Below are 14890 nucleotides of genomic sequence, written 5' to 3'. Positions count from 1 at the left end.
GGAGGAGGAAGAGGAGGAGGAGGAAAAAGTGGAGGCAGGGGGAAGAAGATAAGGAGGAAGAGGATGAGGAAGAAGAGGAGGTAGAGGAAGAGGAAGAAGAGGAGAAGGAGGAGGAAGAAGAGTTGGAGGACTGTGGAGTCTTCGGTGCTCTCTGAGCTTGGTTGTTTTCTTACAGGCATTTCATTACCCAACTAAGTAACATCATCAATATACATACACATACAGTTTATATGGTAGATAATTTATATTTTGGTGTGCCTGTGTGTACATATGTACACAGGGCATATATACACAGAATTAAATAGTATATTTTGGATGTTCAGTAGTAGTAAAAAGAGAGGGAAATTGTCTCTCTTTGAGGCGAGGGGAGGCCAGGCACCCTAACCCTAACCCTTGATGTGAGTAACGTCAAATTGGCCACCTTTAAGCCAGTCACATGGCCTTTAAGCCCTCCCACGTGGTCCCATGGCTGGCAAGCCCCAACCCACAGTGGGGTAGTAAAAAGTTTTACAGCCCTTCACTGCTCTGCACACTCCTTAACAGGCAGACTCTCAAATATTGCTATCATGTCTCCCCTGGTCCTTCTTTTCATTAAACTAGATGTGCCCAATTCCAGCAACTCTTCCTCCTATGTTAGGGATGGCGAACCTATGGCGCAGGTGCCACAGGTGGTATGCGGAGCCCTATCTGCTGGCACACGAGCCGTTGCCCTAGCTCAGCTCCAACGGGCATGTTTTTGCCGGCCAGCTGCCGTCCTCGGAGAGGGATGGCGTATAAATCTAATAAATTATTATTATTAATTATTGAAGGAAAAATCCATTGTGTATAAAATAATTTAAGTTTTATCTTAAGAATATCAGTATTTGCTGTCTGTAGTTTCTGTCTTTAACAAGATTAGGATTTCCTGTTTTTCCTTATCTTGTGACTGTCATTTTGGGATCTGTTTTTAACAAGATAAATGTTTGCTGATTAACAAGATAAATGTTTGCTGTTTACCCAATAAACTATATAAGGTGCTATTCATCTCCAGAAGAAAGAAACAGGATGTAGACCATATTTAGGCAAGGAATTCTGTGTACCCTGTGATAAGTTGAGGAATTCTATGTACCTTTGTGACTTGTAAAACCTATATAACCTGCTCTTTAGCTTCTGTACAAGAGTCTCTTCCCTTGGGAAGAGTACCCGCTTTGCAAACCGTTTTTGGTATCCCCAGAGAGAATAAACATTTCTGTTCTCTTTGTCCAAACGTCTCGCGTGAACTTTTTCATAAAATTTCAGCTCTGGGAGGGCGTTTTTGGCTTCCAGAGAGCCTCCAGGAGATGGGAGAGGGCCTTTTTATCCTCCCACGGCTCCAGGGAAGGCTTTGGAGTCTGGGGAGGGCGAAACAGGAGCCTACTGGGCCCACCAGGAGTTGGGAAACAGGCCATTTCCGGCCTCCAGTGGGACTCCAGGGGGCGGGGGAAGCTGTTTTCGCCCTCCCCAGGCATTGAATTATGGGTGTGGGCACTCGTGCATTTGTGCATGCTCACACTCTTTCGGCACCATCAGTGTCCTATGTCTTAGTCTCCAGTCCCCTAACAGCTAATAGGTTCTCTGGGAAGGATGGCACCGTTGAAACTGGGCTTTCTTAGGAGGCCTCACCCGTCTTCCTGCTTTCTCACCGTCGGATCACTTCTCCACCTGGAGAAAGCAAGATCCTTCCTCTCCTGGTTTTCCTCCATTGAAAAGGGAGAGGAGAACTATTCGCTTCTGAAAGATCTGGAACCCGACAGAACCATGACGATTCTGCCATCACAGAGGCTGCTCAAGAAGTGAGGTTCAGAGCAGGTGGAACCGAATTGTAACTGAGGAGGCTTGGTGGGACGAGATCGCCAGATCATAAACTGGATCTTTCTTTCTTTCTTTCCTTCTTTCTTTCCTTCCTTCGAAGTCAGCAAAGCAGGCAGGAAATACAACAATCAGATAATCCTCCACAATGGCCAAACCCACAGGCTGCTCTTTATAGCAGCCTCACTAATGACCACAGCCCCACCCAACCACAGGTGGCCTCATTTTCTGTGATAATCTCTCAGTTGTTGTTGCCTATCGCGTGGCTGTATCATTAACTCTTGTTCTGAATCCAAGGAGGAGCTAGATAATTGATCTCCTTCTGAGCTGTCTGCCCCACTCTCCTCCTCCCTGTCACTCATGTCTTCTTGGTCAGAGGAGCCTTCATCAGCAGAGTCCACCGGGAGAAAAACAGACCTGCGGCAGGTGGATGTCTCCCCCACATCCACAGGCCTTGGGGCAGGAGCTGGGCCAGAGCTAACCACAACACCTTTTCCTCCTTCCTTCCTTCTCTTCCCTCCCTCTCCCTTCCTTCCCTCCCCCTCCCCTTTCTTTCATTTCTCTTTCCCTTCCTTCCTTCTCTTCCCTCCCTTCCACTTCCTTCCTTCCTTCCTTCCACCCCCCCTTCCTCTTCATTCCTCCCTTCCTTTCCCTCTCCTCCCTCCCTCTGCTCTGAGCTTGGGTGTTTACTTTCAGACATTTCATGACCCAAACAACTAACATCATCAGTGCTTCATTGCTGCTCTGTTTCCTAACACATCCGCCCTTTTCACCTAGCTGTTTACTTGGACCTTGTTCCTGGCTGCTTGTAGTGGGAAAACGTTTTGCAAAATAAGGCTCTAGTCCTCTCCGCCCCAGGGCCCTTTGCACTATCCAGTCACCTTCAATCGCTCCAGAGTATTCATAGGGGCCTCTGGCTGTCAAAACACTTCCTGGCTCACAGCGTTCATGCTTTGTGTATGTTAGGGAGTGTGCAGAGTACTCTCTGAGTGGTCAAAGATATACGTACACAGAGGAAACATGGACGTCCAGCCGATAGACCAGAAATACAAGTAATAATTCAGCCATACAATCCAGTTACATTTAGTGCATAAAATATTATTTGACTGAAAGAGTAGTAGATGCTTGGAACAAACTTCCAGCAGATGTGATTGGTAAATCCACAGTAACCGAATTTAAACATGCCTGGGATAAACATAGATCCATCCTAAGATAAAATACAGGAAATAGTATAAGGGCAGACTAGATGGATCAGGAGGACTTTTTCTGCCGTCAGTCTTCTATGTTTCTATGTTGTTGTTGCTGCTGCTGAGGATTTTTATTTTATTTATTTATTTATTCATTCATTCATTCATTCATTTATAAATAAGAGACCAACCATACAAACAGACATACCATGCATACATTTTATAAGGGACATTTATCTGTTTATTTATCTGTTTGTTTTGTCATGTGCCTATTGGTGGCATGCAAAGATGTAACAATGACAGTGGGGGTGACCTTGGACTCTGGAGACCCTGCAAAAGGCGCCCCCTTCCCCCCAAGGAGACTCCTGGACAAACGTGGCAGCTCTGGATGGCAGAAGAGGAAAATGCAGGGTGGGGAGAGAAAAAAACCTTGGCTTGAGGTGGTTGGGGGGGGGGGGCAAGCCATGCCCCCCCCTCTTGCAAGGGGAGGGCAGAGGGAGGCTGCATTGCACCCCAGCTCAACCACAGGATATTATTTGGAGGAGATTCCAAGTCCCCATTTGTGGGGGGGGGGGGGGTGCAGGGGAGGAAAGTGGGGGGGAGACAAAAAAAAACCTTGGCTTGAGGGCGTTGGGGGGGTCCAAGGCATCAGCCCCCCCTTGCAAGGGTAGGGCAGAGGGAGGCTGCATTGCACCCCAGGATATATATTTGGGGGAATTCCAAGACCCCATTTTGGGGGGGGCAGGAGAGGAAAGTGGGGGGTTGGAGAGAAAAAACCTTGGCTTGAGGGGGTTGGAGGGGCAGCCAACAGCCCCCCCCCCCCCTTCCAAGGGAAGGGCGGGGGGGGAGGCTGCATTGCACCCCAGTTCAACAGTATATTATTTTTTCGGGGGGATTCCAAGCCCCCAAAGGGGCTTAAAAACAACAACAACCCAGCAGCCTTCATTTAGGGGGGGGAGACTGAGCAATGGGGGGCGGGTGGGTTTGCAGGGCTTCTGCTGCGGGCGGCTGCAGGTCCTCGTGGCCGCCGGCAGGGGTCGCCCTCCCCCGCTGTCCTGCTGGAACACCCCCCCCCCCGCTTTTCCCTCCTCCTCCTCCTCCTCCGGCCGCTGCTCCGCTCCTCCCTTCCCCAAATTCCTCCCTTCCTCCCGAGTCTTTCCGGCCGGGCGCCGCGGCGTTTCCTCTGCGCCTCCATTGCAGCCAGTGCCGCCGTTGCTGTTGCCCCCTCGCCCGGCAGGAGCCTCCGCCGCAGAGACCCCCCCCCCTCAATGCAGCCCTTGGGAGGGGCCCGGAGGGGCTGAAGGGGAGGAGAGCGGGGACCCCCCCCCCTGGAAACCCCCCCCCCCCTGCCCCGAGGAGGGGAGAGATGCTCCCGTGAAGAGCCCGGAGGTGGGTAGCGCCCGGCTCTCTCTCTCCCTTCCTTTCCTTCCTTCTTTCTTTTCTTCCCCTCTCTCCCTTCTTCCCTCCTTCTCTCCCGTATTTCATTCCTTCATTCCTTTCCTCCCTTTCTCTCTCTCTCCTTTCCATCCATCCCTTCTTTCTCTCTTTCCTCCTTTTCCTTCCTTCCTTCTTTCCTTTCTCCCTCTCTTTCTCCCTTCTTCCCTTCTTCTCGCCCTTCTTTCATTCCTTCATTCCTTTCCTCCCTTTCTCTCTCTCTCCTTTCCTTCCTTCCATTCCTTCTTTCTCTCTCTCTTCCCTCCTTTTCCTTCTTTCCTCCTTTCCTTTCTCCCTCCCTTCTTACCTCTCTCCCTCCCTTCTTCCTTCCCTCCTTCCTTCTTCCCCCCTCTCTCCCTTCATTCTTCGATTCTTTTCCTCACTTTCTGCCCTCCTTTCATTTTTTCTTTCTGTCTCTCTTCTATCCTTTCTCTTCCCTCCCTTCCTCCCTTTTTCTCTCCCTTTCCCTCTTTTTCTCTCTCTTTCTTCCCACCTTCCTTCTCTCTTCCCACCTTCTTTTCCTTTCTTTTCTTTATCCCTTCTGTCTCTTTTCTCCCTATTATTTCTCTCCACTCTTCCTTTTCTTCCTTCCTTTCCCTTCTCTCTCTCTCCTTCCTTCCTTCCTTCCTCCCTTCCTTTCCCTTCCCCTTCTCTCTCTCTTTCTTTGTCCTTCCTTCCTTCCTTCCCCTTCCCCTTCTCTCTCTCTCTTTCTTTCTCCTTCCTTCTTCCTTCCTTCCTACCTACCTATCTCCCTTCTTTCCCCTTCTCTCTTTCTTTCTGTCCTTCCTCCCTCCCTCCTTCCTTCCCCTTATTTATTTATTTATTTATTGGATTTGAATGCCGCCCCTCTCCGTAGACTCCCTCTCTTTCCTTTCATATAAGTTGACCACCCTCTTCAAATTCTCCCACAGGGGGCCGAAGGAGAGGACCTTCACCCTTGGAACCTGCCTGCCACCCAAAAGAGACACCCCCCCTTTGTCGCCAGGACCCCCCCCGGCCATGTGCTGAGCGATGTCTCTCTCCCGCCTCAACAGCTTCACCAATGGCTTCGTGGCGGAAGAGCCCTCCCGCCTGGAGGCCGCCAACGGGCCCGACATGGCCCAGGTCCTCCAGTGCCTGGAGATGGGCACCATCCTGACCTTGTTCTACCAGAAGAAATCCCAGAGGCCCGAGCGGAGGAGTTTCCAACTCCGGCCAAAGAGCCGCCAGATCGTCTGGAGCCGAAGCCCCGAGAAGGTGGAGGGGGACGGTGAGTGGCGGGACGTTGGAGGCGGTGGGAGCAGGAGAACTGACCCAAAGAAGGCACGGAGCCAATCTAGGGAGGCCTCGTCAGGTGGGAGAGCTTTGGGACCTCGCCTTCTGGTGCTCCCAGCTGGAACCCAGAACCAAGAAATCCAGGAAGGGTAGTTTCCGCACCTCTGCCGTCATCTTGGTTATTACAGTATGTTTCAGAGTATAAGACGCACTTTCTTCCTCCCTAAAAGAGGCTGATAATTTGGGTGCGTCTTATACTCTGAATATAGCTTTTTTCTTTTTTTCCCCCCAGTCCTTACTACCTGCAAACGATCTTCCCAGCTCTGACCTTGCAGGCTCTTTCATTGCTTCTCTCTGCGAAGAATGTTTTCCAAGCCCTGAGTCTTTGCAGGGTTTCTTTCATTACTCTAACTTGCTCTGAGTAAGTTTCTTTCCAGCCCTAACCAGGAGCTAACAATGTTCCTAGGTCTTACCGGCTGGCAAGCTCTTTCATTGTTACTCTCTGCGAAGAATGTTTTCCAAGCCCTAAGTCTTTGCAGGGTTTTTTCCATTGCCGAATGTTTCTTTCCAGGTGCTAATGATGTTCCTAGCTCTTAGTGGCTTGCAAGCTCTTTCATTGTTACTCTCTCCTAATAAAGTTTTTTTAAAGCCCTGACCAGGGGATAAAATAATATGCTGAAGCTGACCAGACTAAAGATGCTAGCCAGATGAATATCTGGTAAGAAGATTTTTCCCCCTATTTTCCTCCCCAAAAACGAAGGTGCGTCTTATACCCCGATGCATCTTATACTCCAAAAAATACGGTACCTATAAAGCTCTATATGGCCTTAGTTAGGACCAGATTATTTACAGGACCATCTTCTGCCTCACATGTCCCAGTGACCGATTAAGTTGCACAGAGTTGGCCTCCTCCAGGTCCCGTCGGCCAAACAATGCCAACTGGCAGGTTCACGGGGAAAGGCCTTATCTGTGGTGGCCCCGGTCCTCTGGAACCAACTCCCTCCAGAGATTCGTACCACTCCCCACTCTCCTCGCCTTTCGAAAAGAGCTTAAAACACACCTATGTCGGCAGGCCTGGGGTCGTTAAGTGATGGTCCTCCGCCCCGGCCGTTAATATATATGCGTGATGATTGTGAGTTGTTTTATTGGGACAGATTTTTTTAGTGTTATTCTTATGTATTATGCTTTTTTTGCTGTAAGCTGTCCTGAGTCCACCAGGAGAATGGCTGCCTGTGATATTGTGATACGGAATCCAGCATATCCATTTCATTTGCTGTGTGTTACTGTTTTTTGTGAATAAAATTAATAAATGATGATGACGACGATAGAAACATAGAAGATTGACGGTAGAAAAATACCTCACGGTCCATCTAGTCTGCCCTTATACTGTTTCTTGTATTTTATCTTAGGATGGATATATGTTTACCCAGGCATGTTTCAATTCAGTTACTGTGGATTTACCAACCACGTCTGCTGGAAGTTTGTTCCAAGCATCTACTACTCTTTCAGTAAAATCATATTTTCTCACATTACTTCTAATCTTTCCCCCAATGATGATGATGATAATAATAATAATAATAATAATAATAATAATAATAATAATATTTATAGGCCGCCATTCTTCTTGTGGACTCAGGGCAGCTTACAGCGATAAAAGCATAATACTAATTTTTAAAATAACCCAATACATAAGAATAACACTAAAAAAATAGTGGCGATGCCTCTCTCAAAGCTCAGCTAAACCCCGTTTCTGGGGCAAATGATCTGTGCTGCTGCCTCCTCAAGCGGTTGTGAGAGCAACACACTGGTGTGAGTGCAGCTGTGGAGCCACTACTGTGCCGCACGGGATGCTGATGTTGTTGGCACAAGGACAATGACATTCTCCAAGGGTCCCTCTGTTGACCGGGAGGCTGCGTTGCTTTCCCGTTGTCTTTTCAAAAAAGGTTGTGTGTGTTGCCGTTTGAAATTCCCTGCTCGCTCAGGAAGACAGCTCTGTCTGGTTTGGCTGGCTGGCTGGCTGGCTGGGGATGATGGGGTGTGTGATGCGGCAGAGAGCCAGAGGCTCAGGTGACTGCAAAGGAGAGGTTGTGTGAAAATCCTCCTGTTTGGTTTGGCTGGACGTCCAACACAGATGCTTCGATGTGAATTTGAGTTGCCAATGACCAAGTAGATGTTTTGGGATGGGTTTCAATCTTATGTGGACATAACAGAATAATAGAGTTGGGAGGGACCTTGAAGGTCTTCTAGTCTAACCCCTGCTTGAAAAGGAAACCCTATACTGTACTATTCCAAACAAATGACTGTCCAGTCTCTTCTTAAAATATTCCAGTATTGGAGCACTCACAACTTCTGGAAGCAAGCAATTCCACTGGTTAATTGCTCCAATTATCAGATAATTTCTCCTTAATTCCATCCAGGTTGTTTCTCTCCTGGATTAGTTTCCATCTGTTGCTTTCCCCCCCTGTATTTTGGTGCTTTCAGAATCAGAATCGAGCTGGAAGGGACCTTGAGATCTTCTAGTCCAGCCCTCTGTTTGAGCAGGAGACCCTACATTACTTTGGACAAATTATTATCCAAAATCTTCTTTAAAATTTCCAGTGTTGGGGCATTCACAACTACAGGAGGCAACTTCTGTTCCATTGGTTAATTGTTCTAACTGTCAGGAAATTCCCTCTTTAGTTCTAAGTTGCTTCTTTCCTTGTTTAGTTTCCACCCATTGCTTCTTGCTCTACCCTCAGGTGCTTTGGAGAATAGCTTGACTCCTTCTTTGTGGCAGCCCCTGAAATATTTGGAAGGCTGCTATCATGTCTTCTCTGGTCCTTCTTTTCCTTAAACTAGCCATGCCCAGTTCCTGCAACTGTTCTTCATATGTTTTAGCCTCCAGGCCCCTAATCCTCTTTGTTGCTCTTCTCTGCACTTTTTCTAGAGTCTCAACATCCTTTTTGCATCGCCAAAACTGAATGCAGGATTCCAAGTATGGCCTTACCAAGGCCTTATAAAGTGGTATTAACACTTTATGTGATCTTGATTCTACCCCCGTTAATGCAGCCTAGAACTGTGTTGGCTTTTTTGGCATCTGCTGCACATGGTTGGCTCATATTAAATGATTGTCATGGTGCAGGACCTTGGCCCTTTGCACAGGACCTTAACCCCCCCCCCCCCCCCGGTTGCAAATCACCCAAAGCCATTTGTAGACAAAATCGGCCACGTTTGTGTTCAGACACCTTATGCTGTTGTTTTGAGACCAGGGCAACGAAAATTAAGATTTCTGCTGCTGCTTAATGTTTGTTCAACTCAGTCTTAAGGTTGAATAAATTGTCCGAATTTCCCCAGGGATTAAAAAAACCACAGAATTAATTCTTGCATTTTCATGAATCCAAGCACCCATTAAATATCTTCTGGATTTGGAACAAAGTTGTAGGTTGAGTATAACAAGCAGGAAGAGGGAGATTGTGCCCCGCTGTATAGAGCGCTGGTGAGACCATATTTGGAATAATACTGTGTCCAGTTCTGGAGACCCCACCTACAAAAAGATACTGACAAAATTGAATGGGTCCAAAGATTGACTCCAAAAATGGTGGAAGGTCTGATCAGGAAAGATTTCATGAACTCAATCTGTATCGTCTGGAGAACAGAAGGGAAAGGGTGGACAGGATCAAAACATTTAAATATGTTAAAGGGTTCAATAAGGTTCAGGAGGGAAGTGTTTTTAATAGGAAAGTGAACACAAGAACAAGGGAACACAATCTGAAGTTAGTTGGGGGAAAGATCAAAAGCAACATGAGAAAATATTATTTGACTGAAAGAGTAGTAGATCCTTGGAACAAACTTCCAGCAGACGTGGTTGGTAAATCCACAGCAACTGAATTTAAACATGCCTGGGAGAAACATAGATCCATCCTAAGATAAAATACAAGAAATAGTATAAGGGCACACTAGATGGACCAGGAGGTCTTTTTCTGCCGTCAGTCTTCTGTGTTTCTATGAAAAAGGTGCCGCCCAGGTGAAGCCTCTGTTTAAGGACAGGCGAAAGCGAATGGGTGCCTAAAGGCAAGGTTTCATTATCTCGCCCGCTTCCTCCCCGCTTCCTCCCAGCCCACGGACCCGGCCCTGCTGGGCGCCAGGACTGCCTGCGTATCACACAAAGGATGACTGTGTTTGTGGCTAAATAAATAAACAACCGGGGTTTGGCAGCCCCGGAGTTGCAAAGCCTGTCACAAAAAGCCCTTCTGCTCATTATTTTAGATCTGGTGAACCTCTTATGTTTTTTCCTGGCCAGAAAGGATCTGTGTAGATCCGTGGTTTTGCAAAGTTGGCAACTTTTAAGGTATATGGACTTCAGTTCCCAGAATTCCACAGTCCACTTGTATTGGCTGGGGGGAATTCTGGGAGTTGAAGTCCAAATTTGGTGGTTGGAGGAGGTCTGGGGGGGTTGAAGTCCATCCATCTTAAAGTTGCCATATTTCACAAACACTAGTATAGATATCAACACGGCTGCCCTTGTTTATCTTCCAGCAGACGTGGTGGGTCAATCCACAGTCATTGAATTTAAACATGCCTGGGATAAACATAGATCCATCCTAAGATAAAGTTGACCACAATCTCCTAATCCACAAATTAGAAAAAAATGGGGTAGGTTACAACACATGCAGATGGATAAACAGTTGGCTGTCCAACCGTACGCAACGAGTTGTCCTCAACGGTTGCAAATCCACATGGAAGAAGGTAGGCAGTGGGGTACCACAGGGTTCTGTCCTGGGCCCTGGACTCTTCAATATCTTCATCAATGACCTGGATGTGGGAGTAAAAGGGGAACTAATCAAATTCGCAGACGACACCAAGCTGGCAGGGGTAGCCAACACCCTAGAGGACAGGCTCAAAATACAGAAAGATCTGGATAGATTAACACTATGGGCCCACACTAACAACATGATGTTCAATGTCGACAAGAGCAAAGTCCTTCACCTTGGTAAAAAAAAAACTGGACACACATACAGCCTGGGAGAAACCCCACTTAGCAGCAGTAACTGTGAAAGAGATCTCGGAGTCTTGGTGGATAATCAACTAAACATGAGCCAGCAATGTGCAGCAGCGGCCAAAAAAGCCAACACTATCCTAAGCTGTATCAACAGAGGGATACACTCCAAGACCAGGGAAGTATTAATACCACTCTACTACGCCCTGGTCAGACCACATCTGGAGTACTGCATCCAGTTCTGGTCACCACACTTCAAAAGAGACATTGAAACTCTGGAGAAGGTGCAGAAAAGAGCAACCAAAATAATTAGGGGGCTTGAAACCAAGACTTACGAAAAGAGATTGCGGGAACTGGGCATGGATAGCCTAGAGAAAAGGAGGGCCAGAGGGGACATGATAGCTGTATACAGGTATATGAGGGGTTGCCACAGAGAGGAGGGGGTCACTATTCTCCAGAGCACCAGAGGGCCGAACGAGGAACAAGGGCTGGAAGCTGACCAAGGAGAGATTCAACTTAGAAGTAAGGAAGAACTTCCTGACGGTCAGAGCGATCAACCAGTGGAACAACCTGCCTGCGGAGGTTGTGAACTCCCCAACTCTGGACACTTTCAAGAGGAGATTGGACTGCCCTTTGGCTGGGATGCTATAGGATTCCTGCTCAGGCAGGAGGTTGGACTTGATGACCTGCAGGGTCCCTTTCAACTCTAACAATAAATAAATAAGTAAGATAAAATACAGGAAATAGTATAAGGGCAGACTAGATGGACCAGGAGGTCTTTTCCTGCCGTCAATCTTCTATATTTCTATCTCAAAAAAATCAAGGGGACACTCAGAGAATACAGCCTAGATCTGAATGAATGAAATATTCTCATGTACAAAGTTAAATGTGCACAACAGCATGTGAAATTGTGAATCAATGTTTCTTCCTATGTGGACAGTTTGGTTTCACAGAAGTTTGATTGACTTGGAGTTATATTGTGTTGTTTAAGTGTTCCCTTTATTTTTTTGAGCAGTGTAGATAGATAAATAGATAGATAAACAAATAGATAAATAGATAGATGATAAATAGATAAATATACTGCTCAAAAAATAAAGGGAACACTCAAATAACAAATCCTGGATCTGAATGAATGAAAAATTCTCATTGAATACTTTGTTCTGTACAAAGTTGAATGGGCACAACAGTGTGTGAAATTGATTGTCAACCAGTGTTGCTTCCTAAGTGGACAGTTTGATTTCACAGAAGTTTGATTTAGTTGGAGTTCTATTGTGTTGTTTAAGGGTTCCCTTTATTTTTTTGAGCGGTTGTATAATCATTGAGAAAGGATTCCTTCCCTGATAAAGCTACCATCCATTTGATTGACATTGAAATTAGAAATTAATAAATAGTCTCAAATACTGTAAAAAAGACAATGAGGGGCTGAGCACCCATCTCCCCTTCTGCTTTCGGGATAAAGACCTAGCAGCCCTCTCTTTTTAACAGAATAACAGAGCTGGAAGGGACCTTGGAGGTCCTCTAGTCCAACCCCTTGCTTAGGCAGAGAAACCTGCATCACTTCAGACAAATGGTTATCCAACATCTTCTTAAACACAGTGTTGGAGCATTCAAACGTCTGGTGGCAAGCCATTCCACTGATTAATTGTTCTAACTGTCAGGAAATTTCTCCTTAGTTCTAAGCTGTTTCTCTCCTTGATTAGTTTCCATCCATTGCTTCTTGTTCTACGTTCAAGGGCTTTGGAGCAGAGGTCTCCAACCTTGGCAACTTTCTGAGGTGTGGACTTCAATTCCCAGAATTCCTCAGCCAGCAGGGACTAGCTGAGTCCCTGGGCCTGGCTGGCTGAGGAATTCTGGGAATTGAAGTCCACACCTCAGAAAGTTGCCAAGGTTGGAGACCTCTGCTTTGGAGATTAGGTTGACCCTCTCTTCTTTGGGGCAGCCCCTGAGATTTTATTTTATTATTTTATTTTATTATTTTATTTTTGATTGATTTGATTTCTATGCCACCTAACTCCGCAAGAACTCTAGTTGGCTATGGGAATGAAGCAATCCACAGGCCTTCACTCTTTTTCTATTGGATATAAATGCACGAGTTTTGATCACTCAGGAAGGCAGAAGATGGTCCCGTAAATAATCTGGTGAATCTGCTTGTGGTGAAAATGGAGGGGAGGGTGCTCACGCCGTGTGGCAAGAGAAAGCCACTCTGAGAACATGGCTCGCATGAAATCGGCCGATGCGGAGCCTCAGGAAGTAGTGCTTTTTATGGCAAAAGTTGATGGTGGAGGGAGAAGGCTGGCTGGGTGACTCTAGGCCAAGGCTAGGCAAAGTTGGCTCTTCTATGACATGTGGACTTCAACTCCCAGAATCCCTGAGCTAGCATGATTGGCTCAGGAATTCTGGGAGTTGAAGTCCACAAGTCATAGAAGAGCCGACTTTGCCTAGCCCTGCTCTAGGCCAATCAGCAGTAAGATTGGAGTTCTAGTCCGACCTTAGGCATGAAAGCTGGCTAGGTGACTCTAAGCCAATCAGCAATAAGTTGGGAGTTCTAGTCTCACTTTATGCATGAAAGCTGGCTAGGTGACTCTAGGCCAATCAGGAGGAAGATGGGAGTTCTAGTCGAGTCTTAGGTATGAAAGCTGGCTAGGTGACTCTAGGCCAATCAGCAGTAAGATGGGAGTTGTAGACCCACCTTAAACATGAAAGTTGGCTAGGTGACTTAAACCAATCACCAGGAAGGTGGGAGTTCTAGTCCTGCCTTCCCAAGTCTGCAGAACGGAGATGTCATTCGCTGTCATGGCAAACTCTTCCTTAAAATTCTTTATTTTATTTTTATTATAAATTTTATTTACAAATATAAATGCATAAGACAATACAAAAGACAGTACAAAGAAAAAAAAAGGCAATACATACAAAAATCCTTTATTTTTAAAAGCCCTGGTGAAACCCCACCTGCGCTTCCTTTCTCGCACACCCTGTCTTAAGCACAAAGTGCAGGATCGGTTTCCAAACTTTCCAGGGCTGTAAATGCAAAAGGTGGGAGGCGGTGCCAGACGCCATAAAAAACTCTCCGTGTCCACTCCACCCTATTTATAACACTGGAGTGAATAAAAATTGCTCCCCCCCCCCCATGTTTGCAGCTGTGAGTCATCCAGAGGTTCTGTTGATCCTCGGAAGTGACCCTTCCAGGAAGAGGGGGGTGGCTGTTTTTAAGGCCTCGTTTCCTTTTTTTGCAGACGCTCAGTCACTGGGGACCGATCCCACCGAGTGGGCAGGGAAGGGCAATAGCAGAAATGTCTTCTGGTCACTTTTACATGCTGCCTGTCCATTCATCTGGCCTTCACCCACTCTGTTTTTTTTCTAATTTTTGTTTTCTGTTGCAATGGAATAGTTTGGGCAAATGCCAGCCCAAATATACACTGTTCCAAAAAATAAAGGGAACCCTTAAACAACACAATAAAACTCCAAGTATATCAAACATGGAGTGAAATCAAACTTCTGTGAAATCAAACTGTCCACTTAGGAAGCAACACTGATGGACAGTCAATTTCACAAGCTGTTGTGCACATTCAACTTTGTACCGAACAAAGTATTCAATGAGGATATTTCATTCATTGAGATCTAGGATGTGTTATTTCAGTGTTCCCTTTATTTTTTTGAGCAGTGTATTCTCCCCCTTGTACCAGAGAGGGAAATAATAATAATAATAATAATAATAATAATAATAATAATAATAATAACAACAACAACAATAATTTATTAGATTTGTATGCCGCCCCTCTCTGAAGACTCGGGGCGGCTCACAACAACAATAACAATATAATATAATACAAATCTAACATTAAAAAGAACAAGTTAAAACCCATTATTACTAAAAACAATCAATGCTACACAATCACACCACACTCAAATGCTACAAGTCAGAAGGGGGGGGGATTAGTCCCCCCATGCCTGGCGACGTAAATGGATCTTCAACATCTTGCGGAAGGCAAGGAGAGTGGGGGCAGTTCGAATCTCCGGGGGGAGTTGATTCCAGAGGGCTGGGGCTGCCACAGAGAAGGCTCTTCCCCTAGGTCCCACCAGGACGAGGGGCAGCTGGTTTGGTTGGAGTTGGAGTGTTCCACACTTGGAGACTTAGGGGCTTCATGGACATACAGATAGAATAGAGTAGGAATAGAATGGAGTGGAATAGGAATAGGGATACGGATAGGTACAG

At 46.4% G+C, this 14890-nt stretch overlaps 1 protein-coding gene across 1 annotated transcript in view; it reads left to right on the top strand.

Annotated features, from left to right (window-relative positions):
- The first annotated feature begins 4150 nt into the window (after positions 1 to 4150).
- LOC139165261 (1-phosphatidylinositol 4,5-bisphosphate phosphodiesterase gamma-1-like) overlaps positions 4151 to 14890 on the top strand; it is an 85880-nt gene continuing 75140 nt past the window's right edge. Inside the window, exons 1-2 of the mRNA XM_070748397.1 lie at positions 4151 to 4403; positions 5360 to 5697. Of these exons, the coding sequence (XP_070604498.1) occupies positions 5460 to 5697 (238 nt within the window). The 5' untranslated portion in view covers positions 4151 to 4403; positions 5360 to 5459. The remainder of the gene's footprint in view (positions 4404 to 5359; positions 5698 to 14890) is intronic.

The sequence above is a fragment of the Erythrolamprus reginae genome, chromosome 3, assembly GCF_031021105.1.
Source record: "Erythrolamprus reginae isolate rEryReg1 chromosome 3, rEryReg1.hap1, whole genome shotgun sequence".
Taxonomy (NCBI): Eukaryota; Metazoa; Chordata; class Lepidosauria; order Squamata; family Dipsadidae; genus Erythrolamprus; species Erythrolamprus reginae.
The sequence above is the reverse complement of the archived record's forward strand: the minus strand, read 5'-3'. Positions and strand labels throughout refer to the sequence as shown.